The 23,457-nt window shown below is 49.7% G+C and overlaps 1 protein-coding gene across 3 annotated transcripts in view; it reads left to right on the forward strand.

Annotated features, from left to right (window-relative positions):
• Window positions 1–278: 278 nt before the first annotated feature.
• Window positions 279–23,457, forward strand: part of ADCY3 (adenylate cyclase 3) — a gene marked incomplete at its 3' end in the record, with an annotated part of 85,614 nt that continues 62,435 nt past the window's right edge. The window contains exons 1-2 of one of the 3 annotated variants that reach the window (XM_081254789.1): window positions 279–668; window positions 1,140–1,986. In XM_081254789.1, coding sequence (XP_081110915.1) covers window positions 1,312–1,986 — 675 coding nt within the window. In that variant the 5' untranslated portion in view covers window positions 279–668; window positions 1,140–1,311. The remainder of the gene's footprint in view (window positions 669–1,139; window positions 1,987–23,457) is intronic. The other 2 variants (XM_081254790.1, XM_081254791.1) reach the window with 2 other exon arrangements.

Genomic DNA, 23,457 nt, shown 5'->3' on the forward strand with positions numbered 1-23,457 from the left:
CCCCCGCCGGGCCAGGTCTGGAGCCGGGAGCTTCACCCCGCACCCCCCTACTCCGGACGCACTCGCCGAGAGGGCGGCGACTGCGGGGAGGGAGGGGCGCCGCCCGCCTCCCGGGGCCTGGAGCGCTCGTGGCCCCGGAGCCGCCAGCGCCGCGCGGGGACTCACTGTGCAACGCGCAGCGCCCTGACTCGGCTGGCTCCGCTCGGCGCGCGGGCGGGCCAGAGGATGCTGGCGGGCTTCCCCGGCTTCGGCCCTCGCTCGCGCCGCGGAGGGCCCCGGGTGCGCCCCTAGCCGCGCCGTCGCGACCACTGCGGGGCCAGAGGGAGGGGGCCGGCCGCGCACGCCGGCCCCGCGAGCCGCAGCCCTAGGGGCGGGCGCCCCCGAATTTTCCAGCCTCCGTCGCCGCCTCCTCCTCCTTCCTCCTGCGGCCGGGCGCCTGTGGATGCTGAGGGGCAGCCCTGCGCCTCTCCCGGCCGGATTCCCGGCCTGACGGCGGGAGAGTCGCGCCCCGGCCGGGGACCGTGGCTCTGGCGGGTCGGCGCGGCTCCGCGGGGAGCAGCCCCCGGGCGCGTTGAGCCCTCCTGCCCCCTCCCGCTGCACGCGTGACTCGGCCTCGCAGCCCGCGAGGGGACCGGCCCGGACCACGCCGCTCCGGAGTTCCCGCACAGGTAAACGGAGGGGCAGGGCCAGCCTTCCGGAGGGCAAACGGTGCCCCGAGGTGGGGAGCCCGAGTGGCCAAGGGGCTGGGTGGGAAAGGAAGTAAACAGAGGAAGATTCGGGAACCCCCCAGGATGGCTCTGGTTTTTTTCTAGCATGTTTTATCTAGATCTTCTAAGGCTTGGGCCTGGAGGAGATTTACGTGAGGAAGTCAGGGACTGAGAGAGATGAGATGCCCAAGGGTGCGACGGATTGAGAGGTGGCCAGGCCCGTCCATAGGCAGAGACAGGAGACGGAGTGTTTGGGCGGACAGGACTAAGTGTGTGTGGTCGGGTGGTGGCGTGAGCATGGGGGTGGCGGGAGAACGGCCCTGGTTCTGGAGCCTCTTGGAGCAAGGATTCTTTGAGGACGGCTGGGGTGGGTCGTGGAGAAAGCACAGGTGGGAAGGAAGAGGGGCTTCTACTCAGTGATGTCCTTTTAAGTTCCAGATGGTCAGTGCTGCCTGTGCCGGGGAAGCCAGCTCTGTGTTCCTGCCCGAGGGGGCCGGCCGTCAGCCTGCCCCAGGTCCCCGAGAGCCCTGGTAGGTGGCCCCAGAGTCCTTCCTCTGTTCCCCGTCCGCTTCTCCAGAGCCAGTAAAAGCAGACACCAGCCAGGATGCCGAGGACCCAGGGCTTCTCCGATCCTGAGTACTCGGCCGAGTACTCAGCCGAGTACTCCGTCAGCCTGCCCTCTGACCCTGACCGCGGGGTGGGCCGGACCCATGAGATCTCTGTCCGGAACTCGGGATCCTGCCTGTGCCTGCCTCGCTTCATGCGGCTGACCTTCGTGCCGGAGTCCTTGGAGAACCTGTACCAGACCTACTTCAAGAGGCAGCGCCACGAGACGCTGCTGGTGCTGGTGGTCTTTGCGGCCCTCTTCGACTGCTACGTGGTGGTCATGTGCGCGGTGGTCTTCTCCAGGGACAAGCTGGCTCCCCTTGCCGTGGCCGGGGTCGGGCTGGTGTTGGACATCGTCCTCTTTGTGCTCTGCAAAAAGGGGCTGCTGCCCAACCGGGTCACCCGGAAAGTGGTGCCCTACCTGCTGTGGCTGCTGATAACAGCCCAGGTCTTCTCCTACCTGGGCCTGAACTTCTCCCGCGCCCATGCAGCCAGCGACACGGTGGGCTGGCAGGCCTTCTTTGTCTTCTCCTTCTTCATCACGCTGCCGCTCAGCCTCAGCGCCATCGTCATCATCTCTGTGGTCTCCTGCATCGTGCACACGCTCGTCTTGGGGGTCACCGTGGCCCAGCAGCAGCGGGACGGGCTGAAGGGGATGCAGTTGCTGAGGGAGGTGAGTCCCACCTTTTGGCTTCCAGTGGCTTCTCTTCCCAGCAGCTCTCAGCTGAGGTGGTACCCGTTTTGGAGGTGGGGGTGGCATTGTTTTCTTTGCCCTTGAGTCAGAATGTCTGGGGGGAGGGGTCGTGGTCTGGGGTTCTCATCTGCCTGTGCAGGAAGGACCAGCTCTCCCTCAACCCCTGGCTTTGCAATAGAGCTTGTCTGTGGTTGGCCTTAGGGGTTGGAGGATTTCTGGACATTGGCCACTCTGTCACCTGTGCCCATCCCGCGTGGGTGGCAGGAAGGCCCGCCTGGGCCTGGTCTTGAGCAAGGCAGCCTTGTCTTTGTCGTTGAGCTCTGCTGGGCAGACCTCTTGTGGGGAAAGAGGGCACCCTTGGCTTCTGGTCTCTAGCTTGTCATTGACTGGTTTTGGCAAGAGACTCAGTGTGTGGGCTCAGTGCCCCTCTGTCAAATGGGGACAGAGTTGGCCTGCCTGAAGTGGTTGTTATCAAGGTCAAAGATTGTGGGTAACCTCAAATAAGGAGATGTGAAGGACTGTGTGATTGTCGTAAATCCCACTTCTGCTAGGAGCTCAGGGTGCCCGAGCAGTCAGATGATGTAGGGAGTGGTGGTCTCCCCACAGAAGGCATGTCATGGGGATGCAAACGGGGCCAGGGTCGCCGGCCACAGTGAGGGGGTGTCTGCTGGTTCCAGAGGATGCCTTCCTGTGGAAGGGGTGAAATTTTGGCCTCAGCTTAACCAATAGATAGTCTTGTGCTCCCACTGGGTGCCAAGACCCTGAGTGGGTTCTGAGGGGCTACAGAGATCGGGAGGTGTGATTCCTGGCCTTCTGCACTTATTATCTGGTAACCTATCTGGGGGCGGGGGCTCCACAGGCCTTAGAGTCAATGAATTCCACAGTTGTGCGTCCTACCCACTACCTGCTTATTCTATATGTGAGCCCAGAGATGGAGAGTGACCTCTCTAAGGCCACACAGCTAGTTGTGGCAGTCAGCGGCTGGAACGTCCATTTCTAGATTCCCATTTCAGTGCTCTTGCTACTACGTCACACTGCTACCGCCATCTTGGCCAAAGCCATTAGTCTCCTCGGATTGGGGGCTGAGTGTCCAGGGGCGCAGCAGTGCCGTTGGTGGTTGATGCAAGGAACCTGTGGGGCCGTCCCATTGCCTCCCGCTTAGTTAGATTAAAACACAGGTTTTTCTTCTGTTTTAACTTTTTCCTAGTTCTTGGACGAATATTCTTCCTGTTCTCCCACTCTGGCTCACACAGTGTCCTCTCTCACAGAAGCTTTGTGTCTTGATGCTGCAGGGGCCCAGCCCTGGGCCGGTGCACACGGATTGGTGCAGGCACACCGAGAGGTCCCTTTTTCTCCCAGTGCCCTGTGCGTAAAGGGTGACAGGCTGCCATTCCCCTCATGACTTCCAGGTTGTTGAACTTCAGGTTGTGCTGCTGCCAGCTGAGGGCCCTGCTGGAAGCTGTCTGGGCAAGAATGGCGAGAGGCATTCCTATCGGGAATCGGTGACAAGCACAGCTTGGGGGCAGATAGGTGGTCATGGCAGCCTCTGGGGCCTGGGATCAAACTCGGAACCCTTTCCTTTTACTGAACAGTCACTTCTAGCCCTTTCCTCTCTGCGAGGGCCCCTGGACCACATGAGTTTCCCGTATGCTTTGCTACCCATGAAGGGAGCAAATCAGAAATTCTCCCCACTGGAGCCCAAGAGGCTAAACCCTTGTTTGCTGGTGTCCTTTGGGCGCTGCTAAGAAACAAAAACTCCAAAAGATTAGAAAACAGAAAAAAAAGATAGAAAAATAAGTAAATCAAGAATAGCAGTATTAGCCTCCCAGGAGAGCATGGCCTTGACATGGAGGCAGTGCCTTGGATGCAGCTTTGGGACTAGATGGGGAGGGAGAGGTGACTCCCAAGGTCCATTTGGGAGCCTGAGATAGAATGCAGGAGACCCCAGCTTTCAGTGGACTGTGTTCCAGAAACTTCTGAGTCACTTGTTTGGGACTAATGTGACTTTATATATATATATATATATATATATATATATATATATTTTAATAACTTAAAAACTATTTATTTATTTAGGCTGCACCAGGTCTTAGTTGCAGCATGCAGGATCTTCAGTTGCGGCATGCAGGATCTTTAGTTGCGGCATGCATGTGGGATCTAGTTCCCCCACCAGGGATCGAACTTGGGCCCCCTGCATTGGGAGCGTGGAGTCCTACCCACTGGACCACCAGGGAAGTCCCATCATGTGACTTTTTAAAAGGTGCCTGGGTTCCCAGGCCCACCCACCAAAGTCTTAAGTCACAGTGTCCCTGCATTTGGTCTCTCAGAATAAGGTGGAACTCTGAGCCCCCTGTGGCCCCGTATTGTCATGGAGAGAGCACCTAGACACCTACCGGCCATGGAATGAAGCTCGCTCACCTGCCTGCGGCTCCCCTGGTGCCCTGTTACCTCCCCAGGGATAGGAGGGGGCAGGGGCTGGAGGACAGGGATGTGAGAACCGGCAACCAGACCCCCTCTCCCCCCACAATCAGAGTAGCACCAGCCCCCGGCACCTCCTTGCTTTGCTTTCTTCTGCCCATAGACTCCCTTTTTCTCTCTCTTCTCCCGTCACCCGTTGGCTCCAGCCAGGGACCCCCTTCTGGGTTGGTGGGCGATGAACCCAGCTTCACGGTTCGAAGCAGACACTGGACTTCTGGGGGTTTGTGACTGCTGCCGTCACCCGCAGCACCGCCGGAGCCTTTCCAACGCCCAGGTCCTCTTCCTCTGCACCCTTCATCCCCGCAAACCCGTAGTTGGCTCCGTGGGAGAAAGACAGAAGGACACAGGGGCCTCAGGGTAGCCTGGGGTGTCAGAGACAAGCCACACAGCCTGCCTTGCCTGGGTTCTTCTCTTGGGAGGCAGGCAGGTCAGGGTTCCCACTGGAGTCCGGGGCTGTGGGATGCGGCGACGCTGGGGCTTCGTTTATCAGTGAATGGTTGCTCTCACGGAGCAGCAGGTACGGGCCTCGCAGCCTGTGGGGTCCGGGACTGAAGGGCGTCAGATGACGTCGTCGGAGGCTGTGGTGGAGGAGAGGGCGGCATGGGGTTGGAGGGAGGGAGGAGGAAGCTGCAGCCAGCAGGCCTTTCCCACATCCCTGCCCTTGCCTGGCTCCTGGCCCAGCTTGCCTTGTACTCACCCCGCGCTGCCCAAGGGGTGAGCTGATGAAGCCGGAGTGGGTGGAGGGCAGGACCAGGCGGCTGCTGATGGGGGAGCGTGAAAGGGGAGATGGGAGTGGGGAGAAAATGCAGCCGAGGTGGGGAACCTTCCTGTGGCCCGTGGCAGCTCCCAAGACCCTCACATGTGCCCACAGACACCTGTTAGCCTCTGACAGGGTCCTTAAAGGAATGAGACTGTGGCAAGTTAGGAGCGAGGAACCCCCGAAAAATATTTTATAGCTTTATTTCACAGCAGAAAGGCTATTTAGGGGCAAAACTCTCTCATGGAGTTACTAGCCTGTTAAGACCTTTATTCACAGATGAGAACATGATAGAGCAGTGGATGTGTGATTCCTTTCACACCTACAAATCACAGAGCAAATCATTCGCCCAGTGAATGAACATTCGGCTCCGGGGGGCTTCAGCGGGGAGGGTGTGAGGAAGCTAATGCTTCAGATGCCCTGTGTGTAGGCTGGAGCTAAAGTTCATACACATCGTCTCAACTAATCCTGGGTGTTACTGGCTCCATTTTACAGATGAGGAAACTGAGACTCAGGAGGATGAGAGAAGACAGAAGGGCTGGGTAACTGGGGAGGGGTCACTGGTGAGTGAGATGGTGGGTGTGAGGGGCAGGGGGGCTTCCCTGAAAGCCTCTTTTTCTCTGGAAGTTGGCATCTGGGCCTCCTTCCTGCATCTCTGGCTGCCCCCAGATGCCTTTGCTATAAGCGGTGTTGAAGAACAGTGCCAAGAGGTGGGAGGACCTAAAATATCATAGGAAGCGCCCCTCTGTTTTCCCCTGGGAACTGGTTGCAAGGGCAGGGAGAAGCCTGTGACAGAATGTTCCTGTTGGGAACATGGCCAGGAGTGTATGAGAAGTGAGTGGGGGAAGCAGGAACGGGAGCTGGGCGGGGAGGCCGCAGCCTGGGGCTCTGAGCAGCTGAGGCGTGTGTGCAGGACACAGGCTGGGAGGGGGCAAAGCCAGCCCAGTTCTTGGTCCTTTGGCCCTGGGCTCTGCTCCTGTCCCACAGGTGGCTCATCCCCTACAAAAAGCGTGCAGACGGGTATCATGTAGGCACCGGGATAATAAGGAAATGCACAGAAGGGGACCCGGAGGCCATCGAATCCAGCCGCACGTGGGGGAAGAATAGTCAATTATTGAACATGTAAACAACTTTGCAGAAAGTTCCCCCCTCAGTGCTTCCCCTGGTCACATTTCTCTGGGGCCTTTTCTGATCCTTTTCTGTGTGTAACCAGAGTGTCTCCAGTCTGGCATCATCATGCAAATGCATTTTAGGTCCCACCTTTCACCCACATGATTTCACTGACATTTTGCCATGCACATCGGAGTCCTCAGGTTTATTATTTTAAATCAACACTTTGTCATCAGCTGGGTTTTTCCGGAGAGGGCCGCGTCAGTGGGGCCAGGTGCAGGCACCAGTCTCCATGCCAAGGTCTGGTGAAATCTCCAAGAGGCAGAATTGCTAGGACTCCAGGTTATTCTGCAATTTCTTCATCAATGTGCAGTGAATCCCAGTAGGCTGCTCCAACCCCGAATAAACCTTCAGCCAAACCCCAGCTGTCCCCTCATGAACATATGCACTCGTGATGATCTACTTTACTGCGGGTACAGTCCTGACTGACACTCAGACGTGTGAGCTTAGAGTTAACCCCTAGGTGGAAACCCAGCGAACATGGGGATGGACAAGGTACTCAGTTTACTGAACTCTTGCTGTATTTCAGTCAAGTGTTTTCCAGCAAGAGGTAGAAAGTATTTTCTTTTTACAGATGGGGAAACTGAAATGGGTGATGAGTGAAATGGCTTGTCCGGAGCCACATAGAGGAGCAGGGTTCGAATCTAGGCCAGTGGAATTCCAGAGTTCCTTCTCTTCTGCAGTCATAAAAGGTCTTCCGTAAGAGTCTGTTGAGATACAGTTCCAGCAGGATTGGGTCTTTAGTTTCTCCACCCACAACCATCAGAAGGAGCAACATGGGGACTGAGGAGGTGTTTCTAGGGGCAGAAGTATTGCCGCTGATCAAGCGGCAGAGCTGTCTGGGGGTTCAGTGTTGCAGCCGACATTCCTCATACACCTTTAGGAGGCATTGGTACATTACGGGACATTGTAGTAACCAATATCTGTAATCATGATGCCCACTTCAAGAGAATATTAAATTACAGTCCGTATAAAGTGGGGTCTAATACTGCATTCTAAAAACGTTTTTGTCAGAAATGGATAAGAACACATTTGGACAAATAAGGATTACATTTTGGCTCTCTAGGAAGTTCACTAACGTGGGGTGGCCCGTTTCTCAGTGGCATTACTGCACATGTGTTCCTTCATTTACCCTGTTTCAGTTATCCATGGTTATATAACATATAATCTCAAAATTTAAAACAACAACTGTTATTGGCTTAAAACAGTAACAGTTTATCTCATGATTCTCTGGGTTGACTGTGCTCAGCTGGATGCTGCTCTGCTTCACATGGCACTGGCCGAGGTCACTCACGTGGCTGCCTGGACTATTTCATTCATTGCCAGCATTCAGCTGACAGCTTTGTTGGCAAGCTCTAAGAAGGTCCTACTCACATGTCTAAAGCTGTCGAGCTTCTCCAGTGACCCCTCCAAGTGGTTAGCTTGGGCTTCCTCACAGCATGGTGGTGTCTGGGAGACAGTGGTAGCTATCAGAGGTTTTAAAGGCTAGACCCATCACTATTGGTCAAAGCACATCACAGGGGTAACCCAGGTGCAAGATAAGGGGAAATTGATTCTACCTCTTGACATGAGGGTGATATGTACATCCAGGGAAGGAAGGAATGGAGGGCAGCTGTCTTCTGAGGCTATTTACTAAACCAGGTGGCACATGGTGGATGTTGGGGAGAAGAGATGAAGAGAGCCTGAGTCTGGGTGGGGTACCATAGGATGCCTCAGAAGTGAGAGATGTGGTCCACTGTATAGTCGGCTGTATAGTCAGCCCTCTGTATCTGTGAACGTGAAACCTACAGATACGGAGGGCCGACTGTCTTCGTTGTACTATGCCATTTTATATATGCCATTGTTATCCCTGGAGGCCCCTAGAACCAGTCTTCTGCAGATACTGAGAGATGGCTGTGTACAACTTTTTGAAGGTATTGGTTCTCTATGAGAGCCAATACATCATTTCTAAGATTTTTCAGAAAGTTAGAAACTGCACTGCACATGAAAAGATGATGGCTCGTGGTTCACCTGCATGGGCTTTGCCTTACCTTGCCTTCAGAAGAAGAATTTTTCTCTTAACTTTTCCAACACGCATACCCTCTCTGTCCAGGGCACTGCACTAGGTTACGGGGAGGCACACCTGCCTCTAGTCACGACCCCAGCACCCATGCCGGCCCTTTCTCTCCACACGTCAGCTAGATGGGCAGCCTGGCTCTGACGTTTGTATTCCTTTCCCAGGAGGTGGGAATTTGCTTGTGTGCATCCTTCAGAAACATGTCGAATTTGTCTTCCTAGCAGGCTGTTGTTTGCCTCAAGGAGAGTAAGACCAATAGCACAGGCCCTCTGCAGCCCCTTGCAGTGCCTTGGTCCTGACTGTCACTCTATAAATGTTTGTTGAATAAAAAGATTCCTGCTTTGCTTTTATCTTTACTTCCTTCCTCATCAACTCTGGTTGACAGTTTGGTAAATTTTTGGTTAGATCCAGGCTAGGGAAATGTTCTGGTGTTAACCTAAGTGATTTGAGAATGATGTTTTTAAAGCAAGACTTATATAACTCTTCAAGAGTGCTAATCAGTACTCCTTTGCCACTTGTTAATAAAGTTTTTCTTGTCTAGGGAAAAAGCAGCAAAAAAGAGCACGGTTCTTAGGAGCCCAGAAAATGAGTCATTGATATCCTGTTGGCCTAGTTCTAATCTTGCCCTTCGGCAAAAATGATTTGTGTAAGATCATGTAGAAGAATGGCTGAGCAGAGTTGGAGCTCTCACCATCCCACCTTCCTGCTAGTTCCTCCAGTCTAAAGAGAAACTTTATTCCCTGCATCACTTACCAAGCATTGTTCTAGGTAGAGTATACAAAGAATGAGTAAAACTCATCCCCTGCCATCAGGGAGCTCCCAGGTTGTGGTGTAAGTCCTGTTAGTGAAAGGGAGCCTGCCTAAGTAAACAGGAAGTTTTCCTAAGAGCTCACTGTTGAGTTGGGTTTTGAAGGATGATTAGGAGTTTACTAGGTAGAGCAGTGGGAACAGGGCTTTCCGGTCAGAGTCATAGAAGATTCTAACTTGCTTTGGACTGGTGAGGATACTGTGTGTAACAGGAGCATGAGTGGGTGGCAGGAACTAGTGAGACAAAGTATAGAGAAGCTAAGTAGCAGAAGGGCTAAGGAATTTAGGCTTTATTCCTTTATGTTGGAGCTCCATTGAAGGAGTTCAAGGAGGGGACAGATAGGGTCTGATTTGCATTTAATAGACTCTTTCTGGTGAACTTGAGTAAGGCTGAGACTGTTTAGGAGGCTATTGAAGTAGTCCAGACATGACACCATGAAGACCACCCACCAAGATGGAAGCAGAGGATGGATGAGTTCAGGTTGAGGTGCGGTGGGATATCCAAGTGGAACTATCAGATTATTCAGTGGATAATTATTGAACACCTTATGTATACCGGGCCCTGTGCTCAAGATCTGGAGCTTAGAAGAGAGGCCTTGAGTTCTAGATTTGGGAATCATCAGCATTTAAGTGGCACCCAAAACCATAGGGAGGATGAGGGGTTGCCCAAGGAGAGTGTGTAAAATCAAAAAGGAAGAGGGCTTAGGACCCAACACTAGGGAGCAGCCTGGTGGGGGGCGGTCCCCAGCATGGAACATCCATACTCCACCCAGCCTCTGCTTCCTGCCTGGGGCGTGTTTGTCCCAGGTGGCCTGTGATGGGTGGGTGGTCCTTTTGAGAGCAGGAGGCAACCCCTGTCTGACGGTGTTTACACCTTTGGTTCTTTTGCGTTGGGGAAGCTTAAGACAAGCCAAGGTGAGGTGGAGCGAGCGTGTCAGGTGGGGTGTCACTGTACCTGGTGAACAAGGGCATGGGAGTGTTCGTTTGTCACCTTGTGTGGGAAGGGTGTCTATGTATATAGAGGCACTTTATAAACTACAAAGCACCATATGAATGCTAGTTATTTATTTCTTTATTGCACTTAATCTTGGCAAACCATCTCTGATCTTTGATCTGTGAATGAATCAGACCAAGTTTATTCATTGTTGTTTTTCTCATCTCTTTTCTGGCTCTTTTTCTCTCATTGTGAAAGGATTATTTTAAAGAATTTTTTAAAGAATGTTTTTAATTATAAAATGCCATCTAATGTTGCAGAAACTTCGGAAGCAAGAGAAATTTATCATAATCCTATAATAACCAATTTTTCTGTGTTCCTTTCTAGTCCTTCCTTTCTAGAAATTCTTACAAAGCTGTACATTACTCCTGCTTTTCTTAGTTAGCTTTATAGCACAGACTTTTTTCTATTTTAAATTAGTATTCGCAATCATCTTTTTTTTTTTTTTTTTTTGCGGTACACGGGCCTCTCACTGTTGTGGCCTCTCCCGTTGCGGAGCACAGGCTCCGGACGCGCAGGCTCAGCGGCCACGGCTCACGGGCCTAGCCGCTCCGCAGCATGTGGGACCTTCCCAGACTGGGGCACGAACCCATGTCCCCTGCATCGGCAGGCGGATTCTCAACCACTGCGCCACCAGCCCACAATCGTCATTTTTAATGGCTGCATAATATGATGTTGGCTAAATGTACCATAATTAACTCAACTGTTCCTCTTCTGTAGGGCATTTGGTTACTCTTAATTTATTAATTTTATGTATTTATCATCTATATTTCATTTACTTATTATTATTTGTATGTAATACTAGCAGGCCCATTGCCTCTCTCCTGTCCCCTCCTGGTGATTTTATATCTGATGCTCCTTCCTTCCTCTGATCACGTTTTCAGCTGTTTCTCCCAGCAAAATTCCTCTTTGTGGGTCTGAAGAAATTTGCTTTGATTAGTAATGAAACCTTGTCTTCCCCTTTCCCGTTCCTCTCTTCAAGAGCACTTTCTTTGTTGTAAACAGAAAAGAAAATGACACGTTTCAGAAGAAATCCCACCCCACACTTTACCCCCATTCAAAACCCCAGCGTAAGCAGACTGGATTTGAACCCTTGCAAGATTTCCGTGGTTGTGGGTTGTGTTCCGTGTCATTTTAGGACTGGTCCCCATGAAAGGTAACTTGGGGCCAGCTGAGTCAGAGCTGGCAGCGTCAGGCTGGGCAGCCACCTTTCCAGGCCAGAGTTGGCTTTAGGTGGGCTCCTCGGCTGCCCCTGGAAGGTTGAGTTTTTCACCCAAGGGGACCGGGCCCTGGGGAATTGATCCCCCTGGGTCTCATTCTTAAGAGACTGACCCATAAGCCCAAGGCTTAGTCACCGACCTGCTGGTGGTAGGTGGCCCTTCCCACCCTCCCAGGAAAGGGAATACTCTTATCTGTTATTTGGCACAAATTTACTGCAAATTCCTAAGGAACCAAATCAGTAATTTCCTGGAGGGGAATCTGAGCAAAGGGCATTGCCTGGTGATGGGGGGTGGTCATCTTCCAAGGCTGGGGCTGGGAGCTGCCCCCTGCCACCCCTGGGCTCGTTTCCCAGCACTGGGCGACGCTGTCAGCTAGACACAGCTTCCCCCAGATAGGCAGAAAAGTGCCACAATTTCACACTTGTCAGCACTCTGTTTTCTAAACTCCTATGCATGATTACAGTTTATCTTTCATTGTGCAGTATTAAACACTCTGGAAGACACATTAATCCCCCCTTCCCTAAATTGGGGTTGTAGTTGTTAATATTATATTGCCCATCTCTGGGGACACATCTGGGACACTGCCTCTGTATTTCAGTAAAGGGCCCAATGTAGGTGGTTACTTTAGGGAACCGCCATGTCCTGCCCCTTCAGTGTCCTGTCTCAGACCAACTGACCTCTACATTTTAAACCAATGAAGGGGCCTCGGAAGCCTGACCCGTGGGTGGGTTTTCTGCTTCGGGAATCTGAGAGCCCTGCCTTCATAGTCATTGGCTTGGTTTACTTCCTGGCTCCCCCCACTTACCAGCTGGGGGATCCTGTGTACATTATTCAATCTAAGTCTAGCTTCTGCTCTGTGAAGTGGCCTAATAACACCTCCTTCGCTGGGTTGGTGTAGGGATGAAACACACACTAGCGATGAAAACATGTCCTTTTGGTTGGTGCAGGGCCGGATACACAGCTGGCGCTAGAAAAATGCTTGTTGCTTTGGCTGTCGCTGTCATTAGTATTACTGGCTCTGATGGAGAGGAATTTTTAAAAAGCTGGGGCCAACCCCAAGGGAGGGAAGAGCAGCTCCATGCTCTGGATGTCTGGAGGGCACCTGGATTGGGTCACCAGACACTCATCACCCCATTATTTATTTATTTATTTATTTTTTGCTGGGCCACCATTTTTCTTGTTGTCTTAGAAATGAGACACATACTTTTCGGTTGAAGTTCCCTACGAGGACAAAGAATTCTGTACTTTTGATGCAGGGTTGTTGGTTTGCATCACAGCTGTGGCTTTTCACTTAATATCTTTTTCCTTTATTCCTTCTTTTTTGGAGGAATCAGTTAAGATTAGGAGCAGGAGACGTAGAGAATGGACTTGAGGACACGGAGAGGGGGAAGGGTAAGCTGGGACGAAGTGAGAGAGTGGCATGGACATATATACACTACCAAATGTAAAATAGATAGCTAGTGGGAAGCAGCCGCATAGCACAGGGAGATCAGCTCGGTGCTTTGTGACCACCTAGAGGGGTGGGATAGGGAGAGTGGGAGGGAGATGCAAGAGGGAAGAGATATGGGGATATATGTATATGTGTAACTGATTCACTTTGTTATACAGCAGAAACTAACACAACATTGTAAAGCAATTATACTCCAATAAAGATGTTCAAAAAAAATTTAGTGGCAGGTGGGGGAGACAGTGAAGGAAGTCTCTGGAATGATTTGGACTGGAGGAGTGTCAAACTTGTTCTTCCATTAGGTTGAATGCTTGAGCTGTGTGGAGCTTGTTTCCTTTATTGCGAATAAAGGGGACACAGGGCTGTGGGGTGTCCCCATTGCTCCTGGGTGGCCTCATTTTGTTCGTTCTCACGCACACCTCATGACACTTATCACTGGATTTAGCGGTAGAAAAGATCATGGAGCTCACAGTTCAATTTACAGGGGTAATAAAGTGCCCAGGATCAGAGAGTGAAGATGCAGGGTGGCTGGTGTCAAGTCCAAGCCTTCTAGGTCCAAATGCAGTGCAAATCCTCTAATCTGATGAGATTGAGACAGGTGGTTGGTCAGTTAATACAAAAAGTTAAATTATTATGATAGTGGTCACACAGCTGTGTGTCAGAACCCATAATTATACACCAAAGAGAGTGAATTTTACTCTATGTGAAAAAAAAGGGAGTAAAAACAAAGCTAGATGGTGGTAAGCACCGGTGGTCATTGGATGACCTTGACACATTGTGTGTGTAAGAGCCATGATGCCTTAGACGCTGTGGGGCGAGGGGGGGGGGTTGGATGGGGCACAAGGAACATTCTGAGGTGAAGGAAGCGTTCCCTGTGGTGATTGTGGATGTAGTCACACAGCTGTGTGAATTTGTCAACACTCATCAAAATATACATTTTATTATTTACTATTATTATTATTAGGCCGTGCCACGTGGCTTGGGGGATCTCAGTTCCCCAACCAGGGATTGAACCCCGGCCCCTGCGGTGGAAATGCAGAGTCCTAACCACTGGACCGCCAAGGAATTCCCAAAATACACATTTTACATGGGTGCTTTTTATTGTATGCAAACTATAACCCAACAAAGTACATTTTTAAAAGTCAGTAGAATCTAGCAATCACAAAAAATTGCACATAAATATATACATTTATATGCATTTAAAATAGCTTATTTCAATTGAAAACATTTAGCTGCTCATCTTTTGTGGAAAGGAAAAATTTTTCCTTTGCATCTGGGTGCTCTTGTTGGTGTTCCTCGTGGCCTTCTGTAGCTAAGATGTGTCCTCTGTAATTTCTGGTTTCCTTAAAGTGGAGGGAGGATTAAAAGTCACTTGGAAATAATCTAGGTACAGAATCCTAGATTTTTATGACTTTTTTCTTTTTGGCTAAATTTTTGCTGTTGTCTTTCCCACATCTAATTCAGCAGCCATTTCTATTAGCTACTTACATTTATTCAGTAATTTCCAAAATGTTCACTTTACTTTTCTTAGAAATAACAACTGTCTTTCATACTCATATTTTATCTGTTTAGGTTCTTCATTAAGTTATGTAAATATAATACCAAAAAACAACTGACATAAGCAGGTCTGGGACTAAACATAACTGACTTTTGGGAAACACTCCAGAAGTCAGAGCAGATGTGCAGGAAAGTTTCAGAGAGAATCCTGCCAGCTGTGCGTGTAAGGTCAGCAAGTTTTACAGGGGGTGGATAAGCTTCAGCACGGTCCTTTGCTCCTGGCCCTCCTACTGGAGCCCCATCCTGCCCCCTCTTAGCATCTGGTCCTGGTTCTAGTTTATCCAGAGGAAGTACACTCGTCTGCCTCTTGTTCTCTACCCAGCAGCCCTCCTAGTATTGAGTTCAGCCATCTTGCTCTCTCTCTGTCTCCTCTTCAGCCTAAACCATTGAACTTTTTCAAGAAGTCCTCAGGTGACATCATCCTAGCACTTCTCTTTGGCTGCAAACTGAAACGTGGTGCTCGGGGTGCCTTCTCCCGTTTTACACGCATTTCCCCCTGCCTGCTCTAAGAACCCTGCCCATCCTGCCTTGTTGCAGGACACAAATGCTAGAGGTAAAATTCTACAGCTGTAATTTGAGGTTTGGTGGGGAGGGTGGTCTCCACTCCTGGAAAATTTAGGCATCAGGTCTTAATAAAAGAATTATAGTCCACATGAAAATTGAAGTTAATATAGAGAAGCCCACTGCTGCTTAGATGGCCGGACAGCTCTCCAGAGACTGACGGAATGTTCCCAGCCTGGCAGGATGTGCTGTTTAAGGGATTGGGGGCGGCTGAGGAGCTGTTCCCAGGGACCATTCTGCTGGAACTGCTGCTCGGGGCTGGAGGTGTGTTTGCCTCCCTGGGCTACCCTCTGACCACGGCCGTGTCCCTCTGCAGCCTGCACACCCCCTATACCTCTCCCTTTCCCGCTGCTTCTCTGTTCCTGTCGCCCTGCCAGAGCGATAAAGATCAGCACGATTATCAGGTTACCCAGAGTCTGACCCATCCTCTTCTTTGTCTGCCCTCTTCCTACAGGGGTACTGTGTTTGTTGTTGATTACTTAGGATGTATAATTGCATGTGTGTGCCTGTTGATGGACATCTATTGTCCTTCTGTCTACAAATTTATCTTTTCACTCAGCCAAACACGTATGGTCTGGACACATGTTTACACAAGTTCCTGGGGATACAGAGACAGTAACCTCGGGTCCTGCCTACAAGGGAGGCCCAGCTTGGTTTATTTACTTTTTAAAAAAAAAATTTTTATTTATTTATTTTTGGCTGCATTGGGTCCTCGCTGCTGCGCACAGGCTTTCTCTAGTTGCGGTGAGCCAGGGCTACTCTTTGTTGCAGTGCGCAGGCTTCTCATTGTGGTGGCTTCTCTTGTTGCGGAGCACGGGCTCTAGGCGCGTGGGCTTTAGCAGTTGTGGCACACAGGCTCAGTAGTTGTGGCACGCAGGCTCAGAAGTTGTGGCTCGCTGGCTCTAGAGCGCAGGCTCAGTAGTTGCAGGGCACGGGCTTACTTGCTCCGCGGCATGTGGGATCTTCGTGGACCAGGGCTCAAACCCGTGTCCCCTGCATTGGCAGGCTGATTCTTTTTTTTTTTTTTGGCAGGAGGATTCTTAATTATTGTGCCACTAGGGAAGTCCTGGTTTATTTACTTTCTTTAAAAAAAAAAAAAAAATCGTTGTCTGGATATGGGCCTGGCACAGAGCAGTCCCTCCATAAATAGTTGCTGAATGTTGATGCATGCATTATTAGTAAGCTGAATCACATGAAATGGCCAATATCCAACCACTTTCAACGTGCAAACAATGGCAATTTCATTTCATATGGTTCTATTTAATATAAAAGTAGTAGATGTGCTCATTGTGGAAAGCCTGGGAAATACTAAGTAGTACGGGAAAATACTACCCATAATATTATCTTTCAAGGATATCTGCTGTTAACATTGGGTCCCTCTTTACAGATAGATAGATGTGACGATTGATTTTTCTTCTATATCATGTGTTGTGCTTATTGTAAGAGATAACTCAACCGAGTCAGAAGTACGAAGCATAAAAGTGAAAGCCCCCCTTTCCTCTGCCGCCCCCCCCACCATAGGCAACCGTTGCCAAGTGTGTGGTGGGTATACTTCCAGAGAGCATTCTGTGAATTTGCATTTTTATGTGATATATGTACATTTAGGATTGAGAGATTATGTATGTAAGTTTCGGCAGATCAGCGAAGCACACCTGTCAGCGCTAACGTCCACACATTCCTCTCCGGTAGCTGGTGTCCCCCTCGAGGTGGTGACGTGTCCCCATGAACTGCAGCCCTTCCCTCCTTCAGCCAGGGGCCCCCACGTGGGCTCCACTCTGGTGGCCCCTCGCGGGCACCTGCAGCCGCTCCTCTAGCTGAGGAAGCGCCGTGGTATCCACGTACCCGCCGAGTGCTGAAATCCTTTGTGTTTGTGACTTGGCCCGTTGTATCACCAGCTCTTCAGTGAACAGGAGTTGAGTTCAAACTCTGCCCCTGTAGGCGCAGGTCTCAGGAAAACCATTTGATGTTGCTGAGCTTGGTTTCCTCCTCAGTAAGTGATGAGAACAGAGGGTGGGAGCCCAGTGAGCACGAGCCAGCCCAGATGCTGGGTTCCAGCAGCTGCATCTGCCTCGTCCAGCTCTGAGATCTTGGTCACCTTGCTTAGTCCTCTCTGGGCCTTCGTTACTAAATCTCTCAGTGAGCTGATAAAGCTCTTAGAATAGTGCTCACTCATGACCTTGCCATGCTGGTAATGGCGACGCGCTGGCTCCTCCAGGGTTGTGGCGAAGGTTGTAATGAGAGGGTGAGTGGAAGCGCCTTGTAAACCACAAGCCCCGTTCAGATGCAGGCGTTACTAGGATTATATGCTTATCTGTCACTATGTGAAACCCCAAACTGTATCCCTGTTGGGAGGTGCCAAACTGCACTGTGCTTGAGTGGTACTTACAGATCTGGAGGAGTTGGGGTTTGCACCTAAGAGGATCTTGTTGATGCTGCTTGCTGCCCCTGCTGCCCATACTGCTTATGCCAGGAGGGGTGGCCTCGGAGATATTACTGAGCGTTTCCAGAGGGGATGCTGAGGCCCAGAGGGGAAGTGACTTGCCTGAGGCCCCACAGAGAGACAGTCTCAGTGCCTCTGTCTGTAGCCTCGGTCTCCTGGCCCCTAGGCCAGTACTCTTCTGACCCCTCAGAGAGGGAACTCTGTGCTCCACTGTGCCCCACCGTGTGGTGGGGCAGGGACCCGTCACAGGAACAGGAAGCAGGAAGGAGATGGAGAGTCTGTTCCTGAGCAGCCAGAGTGGCTCTGCTTTGGGAACTTATGTGGAGATGGGAGCTTCAAAGGGGGGTGGCTGGGAGGGGTAGGTGGGCATGGCAGGCAGGTGACATTGGGGTAATGGAGTGAAAGGAGTGAGGGAGGGGCCGTTGGGGTGGTAGGAGGAGTTTGTTCAGGTAGGAGGCTGTTGAGCATGTGGCTGTGTGGGGAGAATGAGGAGAACGAGAGGTGGAGCTGGGAGGAGCGCAGGTCACCTGGTGTGGGCGTGTCTGAAGGGATGGTGTGGAGTTCTGGGCCATCGAAAGACTTCCCAGTGTAAAACTGAGATGGCCTCAGGCTTCATGTCTTCTGCTGGTGAGCTGCTCTTGGTTGCATGGTCCATTTTGCTTTTGGTCTTCTAATTGTGGGGATTCTGTTTGCTTTCTTGGGGCCTCCCACACCTTACCAGGCCAGGGTTCTCTCCCCGGAGACCTGGATCCAAGAGCTGAGTAGCCTCCTGCACCATGATTGCCTGCTCCTGCTCCCCTGGTTTTATAAGAAGGAAGTCAGAAGCTGGAATGGTTTTTTTCCCAACTCTTGAGAGGCTACATTGGGAGACTGGTCTGAGAGTGAAGATCCTTGGAGGATATTTCCTCTGGCTCAGTACAATTGACTTAATCTGCTGTGTGTCTCATTTTTCCCTTGGAAAAAGGAGAGATGCTGCCTGACTCACTCTTTCCTAAAATACTGTGTGTTCAACTTCCTCTGGAAAGTCTCACATAGGCGCATTTTGACATAACATCGCTCTTACTCCCATCACAGGGTCCAATAGCTTTCTTTCGGGTCTGAGGGTGGGACTCATCCCAAAATGACTTGACAGGATGTCTGCAAGCTCTCAAGGAGCCACTATGACAGACAAGACCTGTGAGAGTAGAGAAAAGGCATCATTCTGTCTTGGTTGGGAAACTTCTCACGGAGGAGGCAGTACTGAGGTGTGCCATGAAGGGGAAATTAGATTTTGAGCCCTGGATTGGTAAGGGGCAGAGACAGTTGCTGGTGGGCAGTGGTGTGGGGATGCATACACACACACACACACGTGCACACACACAAATACACACACACACACAGAACTTTTTGACTGCAGAATTGGATGTATGAGAGAGTAAAAGAGAAGGCTGGAAGGCAGTTTGGGATCTCAAATGGATGACCTAGAAAGCTATTTGAGATTGCTTTGACTACAGTCTGTAGGCAGTGTGAGCAGCAGAGTCTCAGAAGAAGAACAGAGAGAAGACAGAAAAAGCATTTTTCTAATAGTGAAAACATTTCCAAATTTGATGAAAACTATAAATCCACAGTTCAAGAAGCTCAAAATAATTCAAATAAATATAAAGAGTAAAAATAAAGAGAATCATACCAAGGCACATCATAATCAAGTTGCTTAATACTAGTAGTTAAGGAGAAACTCATAAAAACAACCAGAAAGAAAGAAAAAAAAAGACACATTACATAGAGGAACAGAGATAAGGATGATTGTAGATGTCTAGCCAGAAATTATTCAGGGCAGAAGACAATAGAACTGAAAAATAGGTCAATCTATAATTCTATACCCAATAAAATGTCCTTCAAAAAATGAAAGTGAAGTGAAGCCTTTTTTGTAGACAAATTAAAGTTGAGAGAATTCATCACCAGCTGACCTGCACCACAAAAAGTATTAATGAAAGTTTTCCAAGCAGACGAAAAATGATACTAAATAGAAATTTAGACTGCACAAAAGAATGAAGAGGCCTCTAAATAGTAAATCTGTGGAAAAGTGAAAGTTATTTTTTCTCATTTTTAATCTCTTTTTAAAAGACTGTCTAAAGCAAAAATATAAACTATGTACTGTGGAGTTTATAACATAGAAGAATAATGTATGACAACAATAGAACAAAAGACAGGAGGCAAGAAATGAAAATATACTGTTATACGTAAAGTAATAATATTTGAAGTAGACTATATTAAGTTGAAGATGCATATAGGCATACCTCATTTTATTGTACTTTGCTTTATTGCACTTCTCAGACATTGTGTTTTTTACAGATTGAAGGTTTGTGGCAACCCTACATTAAGCAAGTCTATTGGCACCATTTTCCTGACAGCATTTGCTCACTTTATGTCTCTGTGTCACATTTTGGTAACTTTTGCAATATATCAAAGCACCAGCAAAAAGATTATGATTTTCTGGAGGTTCTGATGATTGTTAGCATTTTTTAGCAATAAAGATTTTTTTTTTTTTTTTTTTGTGGTACACAGGCCTCTCACTGTTGTGGCCTCTCCCGTTGCGGAGCACAGGCTCCGGATGCGCAGGCCCAGCGGCCATGGCTCACGGGCCTAGCTGCTCCGCGGCATGTGGCTTCCCAGACCAGGGCACAAACCTGTGTCCCCTGCATCGGCAGGCAGACTCTCAACCACTGTGCCACCAGGGAAGCCCTGAAGTATTTTTTAATTAAGCTATGTATGTTGTTTTTTTAGACGTACTATTGCACACTTAATAGACTACAGTATAGTGTAACCATAATTTTATGTGCGCTTGGAAACAAAAAAATTGTGTGACTTGCTTTATTTCAATATTCTCTTTTATTGTGGTGGTCTGGAACCAAACCTGTACCATCTCTGAGGTATGCCTGTATTGTAAATCTCAAAGCAACCATTAAAAAAACATAACAAAGAAGCATGGCACATAGCCTATAATGGAGATAAAGTGGAATGATAAAATCAAAAGATGGCAGGAAAAGTAACAAAGAACAAATGAGACCAATAAAAGACAAAAATAGTTTTAGATTCAACCATATTGATAATAATATTAAATGTATGTGGTATAATGACTATTTAATAGGCAGATATCAGATGAATAATAAAGCAAGAATCAACTATAAGCTATCATAAAGAAACCCATTTTTAACATAAAGACACAGATTAAAAGGATGGAAAAAGATATCCCATGTATACACTAATCAAAAGAAAGCTGGAGTGTATGGCTATGTTAGTAACAGGCAATGTAGACTTTGGAATAAGGAATATTACCAGGGATAAAGAGGTATCCACTCCTTCATAATGGTAAAGGAGTCAATTCATCAAAAAGACATTATGGGGGCTTCCCTGGTGGCGCAGTGGTTGAGAGTCCGCCTGCCAATGCAGGGGACACGGGTTCATGCCCCGGTCTGGGAAGATCCCACATGCTGCGGAGCGGCTGGGCCCGTGAGCCATGGCCGCTGGGCCTGCGCGTCCGGAGCCTGTGCTCCGCAATGGAAGAGGCCACAACAGTGAGAGCCCTGCGTACCACACACACAAAAAAAGACAGTGTAGTATCAGCGTAAGGGTAGACACTTAGATCAATGAATCTGAATAAAGTCTAGAAATTAACACAGACATCTGTGATCAAGTAATGTTCAACAGAAGTGTCAAGGTAATTCAGTGGAAAAAGGGTAATTTTTCAACAAATGATGCTGGAATAATCAGGTATCCATATGGGGGAAAAAACGTAATCCATACCGTACCCCACATATAAAAATTAACTTGAAATAGATCATAGTAAGATTTAAACTATAAAACTAGAAAAAAGCATAGGAGAAAATCATTGTGATTTTCTTGGGATGGGCAAAGATTTCTTAAATGGAAGTAACTTGAAGCTGTTAGCCTTCTTTTCCATGTGTGGAGATCGAAGAGGGACGTTTTAGGGGACTTGCTAAGGAATGATAAATTAGGAACTTGTCTGGCTCCAAAGCTGTTGTTCATTGCATGGTGTCACTCTGCCTCCCGGGTAGGGGCTGGAGGAGGACTTGTTGACGAATGGCTCGAGGTTTACTGGTGTCCCCAGACAGCAGGCAGCACTGTGGGCTAGGAAAGTACTCGATAAGTATGGTCTGGGCAGTTGGCTCTGGCAGCTGCTGGCATTGCCATAAGGGGCTTCCCAGAGGGATTGGGCAGAGGGACAGGAGAGGGACTGAGCCCTTCAGCTGGGAGCAGGGTCCTGGGATGGAGCTGCATCACCAGCCTTGCAGCCCAGCCGGCACACAGCGGACTCGGGGAGAGCTGACGGGCAATGGGCGAGGGCTGTGGCAGCAGGAAAACAATGAGAGCCACATGGGGGGACAACGTGAGCTCACATCAGGATGAACTTTATAGGACAACGCCAAGGGACACAGAATCGTATTTAAATAGTAAAATGCAGCAATCAGGTTACAGGACTGGTGGCATTGGAATCTCCTGGGTGGGGGAGGAGCGCTTTTCAGAATGCAGATTCCTGACCCTCCTCCAAATATACTGAAGCAGAATGTCTGAGGGTGGAACCTTAGAACAGGTTTGGGAGCCACTGGTACTTACTGCCTTCCCAGGTGTTGAGAAGACGTATTAAAGGAGATGAAGAAAGCTGGAGAATTGGGAACAAAGTTTTGTAGTGATACTGGGAATTTATAATACACCTAATCCTTAATAAGCATTAGCACTTACTAAGACTTGCTGTGTGCCTAGCACAGTACTGTGCCAGGTGCGTTACATGCATCGTCTTCACAAATTCTCAAACCCACCCTGAGGTAGGAATCATGTTCTTCTCATTTCATAGAGGAGGGAGCAAGCTTAGAGCAGTGGTTACATCTTCCAAGGCCACAGCCAGTGGTGGTAGAGTTGGAATTCAAGCCCAGTTTCTAACTGCTGTGTTTTACTGTCCCCGAGTGTTTACCTTACTGAGAGATGGCGTGTGTGTGTGTGTGTGTGTGTGTGTGTGTGTGTGTGTGTGTGAGTGAGTGAATGTATTTGGGAAGGGTAGGGACAGATGGTCCTCGGGGGCCCATAGAGGAAGATGCCACAGGAAGTGTGCCGGCCATGAGCTGGGAGAGACTCGGATGCCCTTGTGGGCAGACCACTGGCGATGCTGCTGATGGGCCTCAGTCCTCCACTCGGGGGAGAAGATCTGGTCTCTTATGTGTCAAAAGTGTAAGGCCGATAAGTGGGAAAATTAGGCAAAAACCAAAGGGAAATATTTTTAAAGTCGGGAACTTCTCCGGAAGCCAGGGGATGGTTTTAGAGCTCTTTTGGAAACCTGGGTTATGTGTGTTCCCAGGGTGAGAAAATCCCTGCCAGCTGGGTGGCCGGTCTCTGAGGGAAAGGACGGGGGGTGGCACTCACGGGTGGACAAAGCATTTGAGGGAAGAGGAAGAAAACCAGGTCCAAAGGAGAACTTAGACCAAGTGAGCCGTGTGCATTGTTTGTACGGGACCTCGAGGGCTATGGCGAGAGGCCCTCTGTGCCAGCAGCGGATACTCTGTGTGGAACCATCGCGACTGGCTGCAGCCACCTTGCCCTGCCTTTCCCCAGGGAAGGCTCATTAGCGAGAGGAGATGGTGATTCTGTGGGGATAACCCGAACCTGCTCCAGTTTATGAGAGGGTGCCTCCTTTGCACGTGCTGGCACTGAACGATGAGTGACGGGCGATTGGCTGGGCAGCTCGGGGCGGGGCGTCTCCCTTCACTCCTGGTGGCTGTGAGCCTGCGGTTCCGAATTCCCGCCCTTCACCGAGCAGAGCGGGAGGGCAGGGGGCGAGGCCCTCGGGTGCTGAGCCCGGATCTTGTTTGAAGGCTGTCGGAAGGTTTATCTTCCCAGCTGGCCCTTTGAGAAGTCTGGCAGAAGGCGAGGTGTGTCCCGTAGAAATAGGTGACCAGGGGAGGTTCTCAGCG

This window comes from Mesoplodon bidens, assembly GCF_964165515.1.
Source record: "Mesoplodon bidens genome assembly, chromosome: 14".
NCBI lineage: Eukaryota > Metazoa > Chordata > Mammalia > Artiodactyla > Ziphiidae > Mesoplodon > Mesoplodon bidens.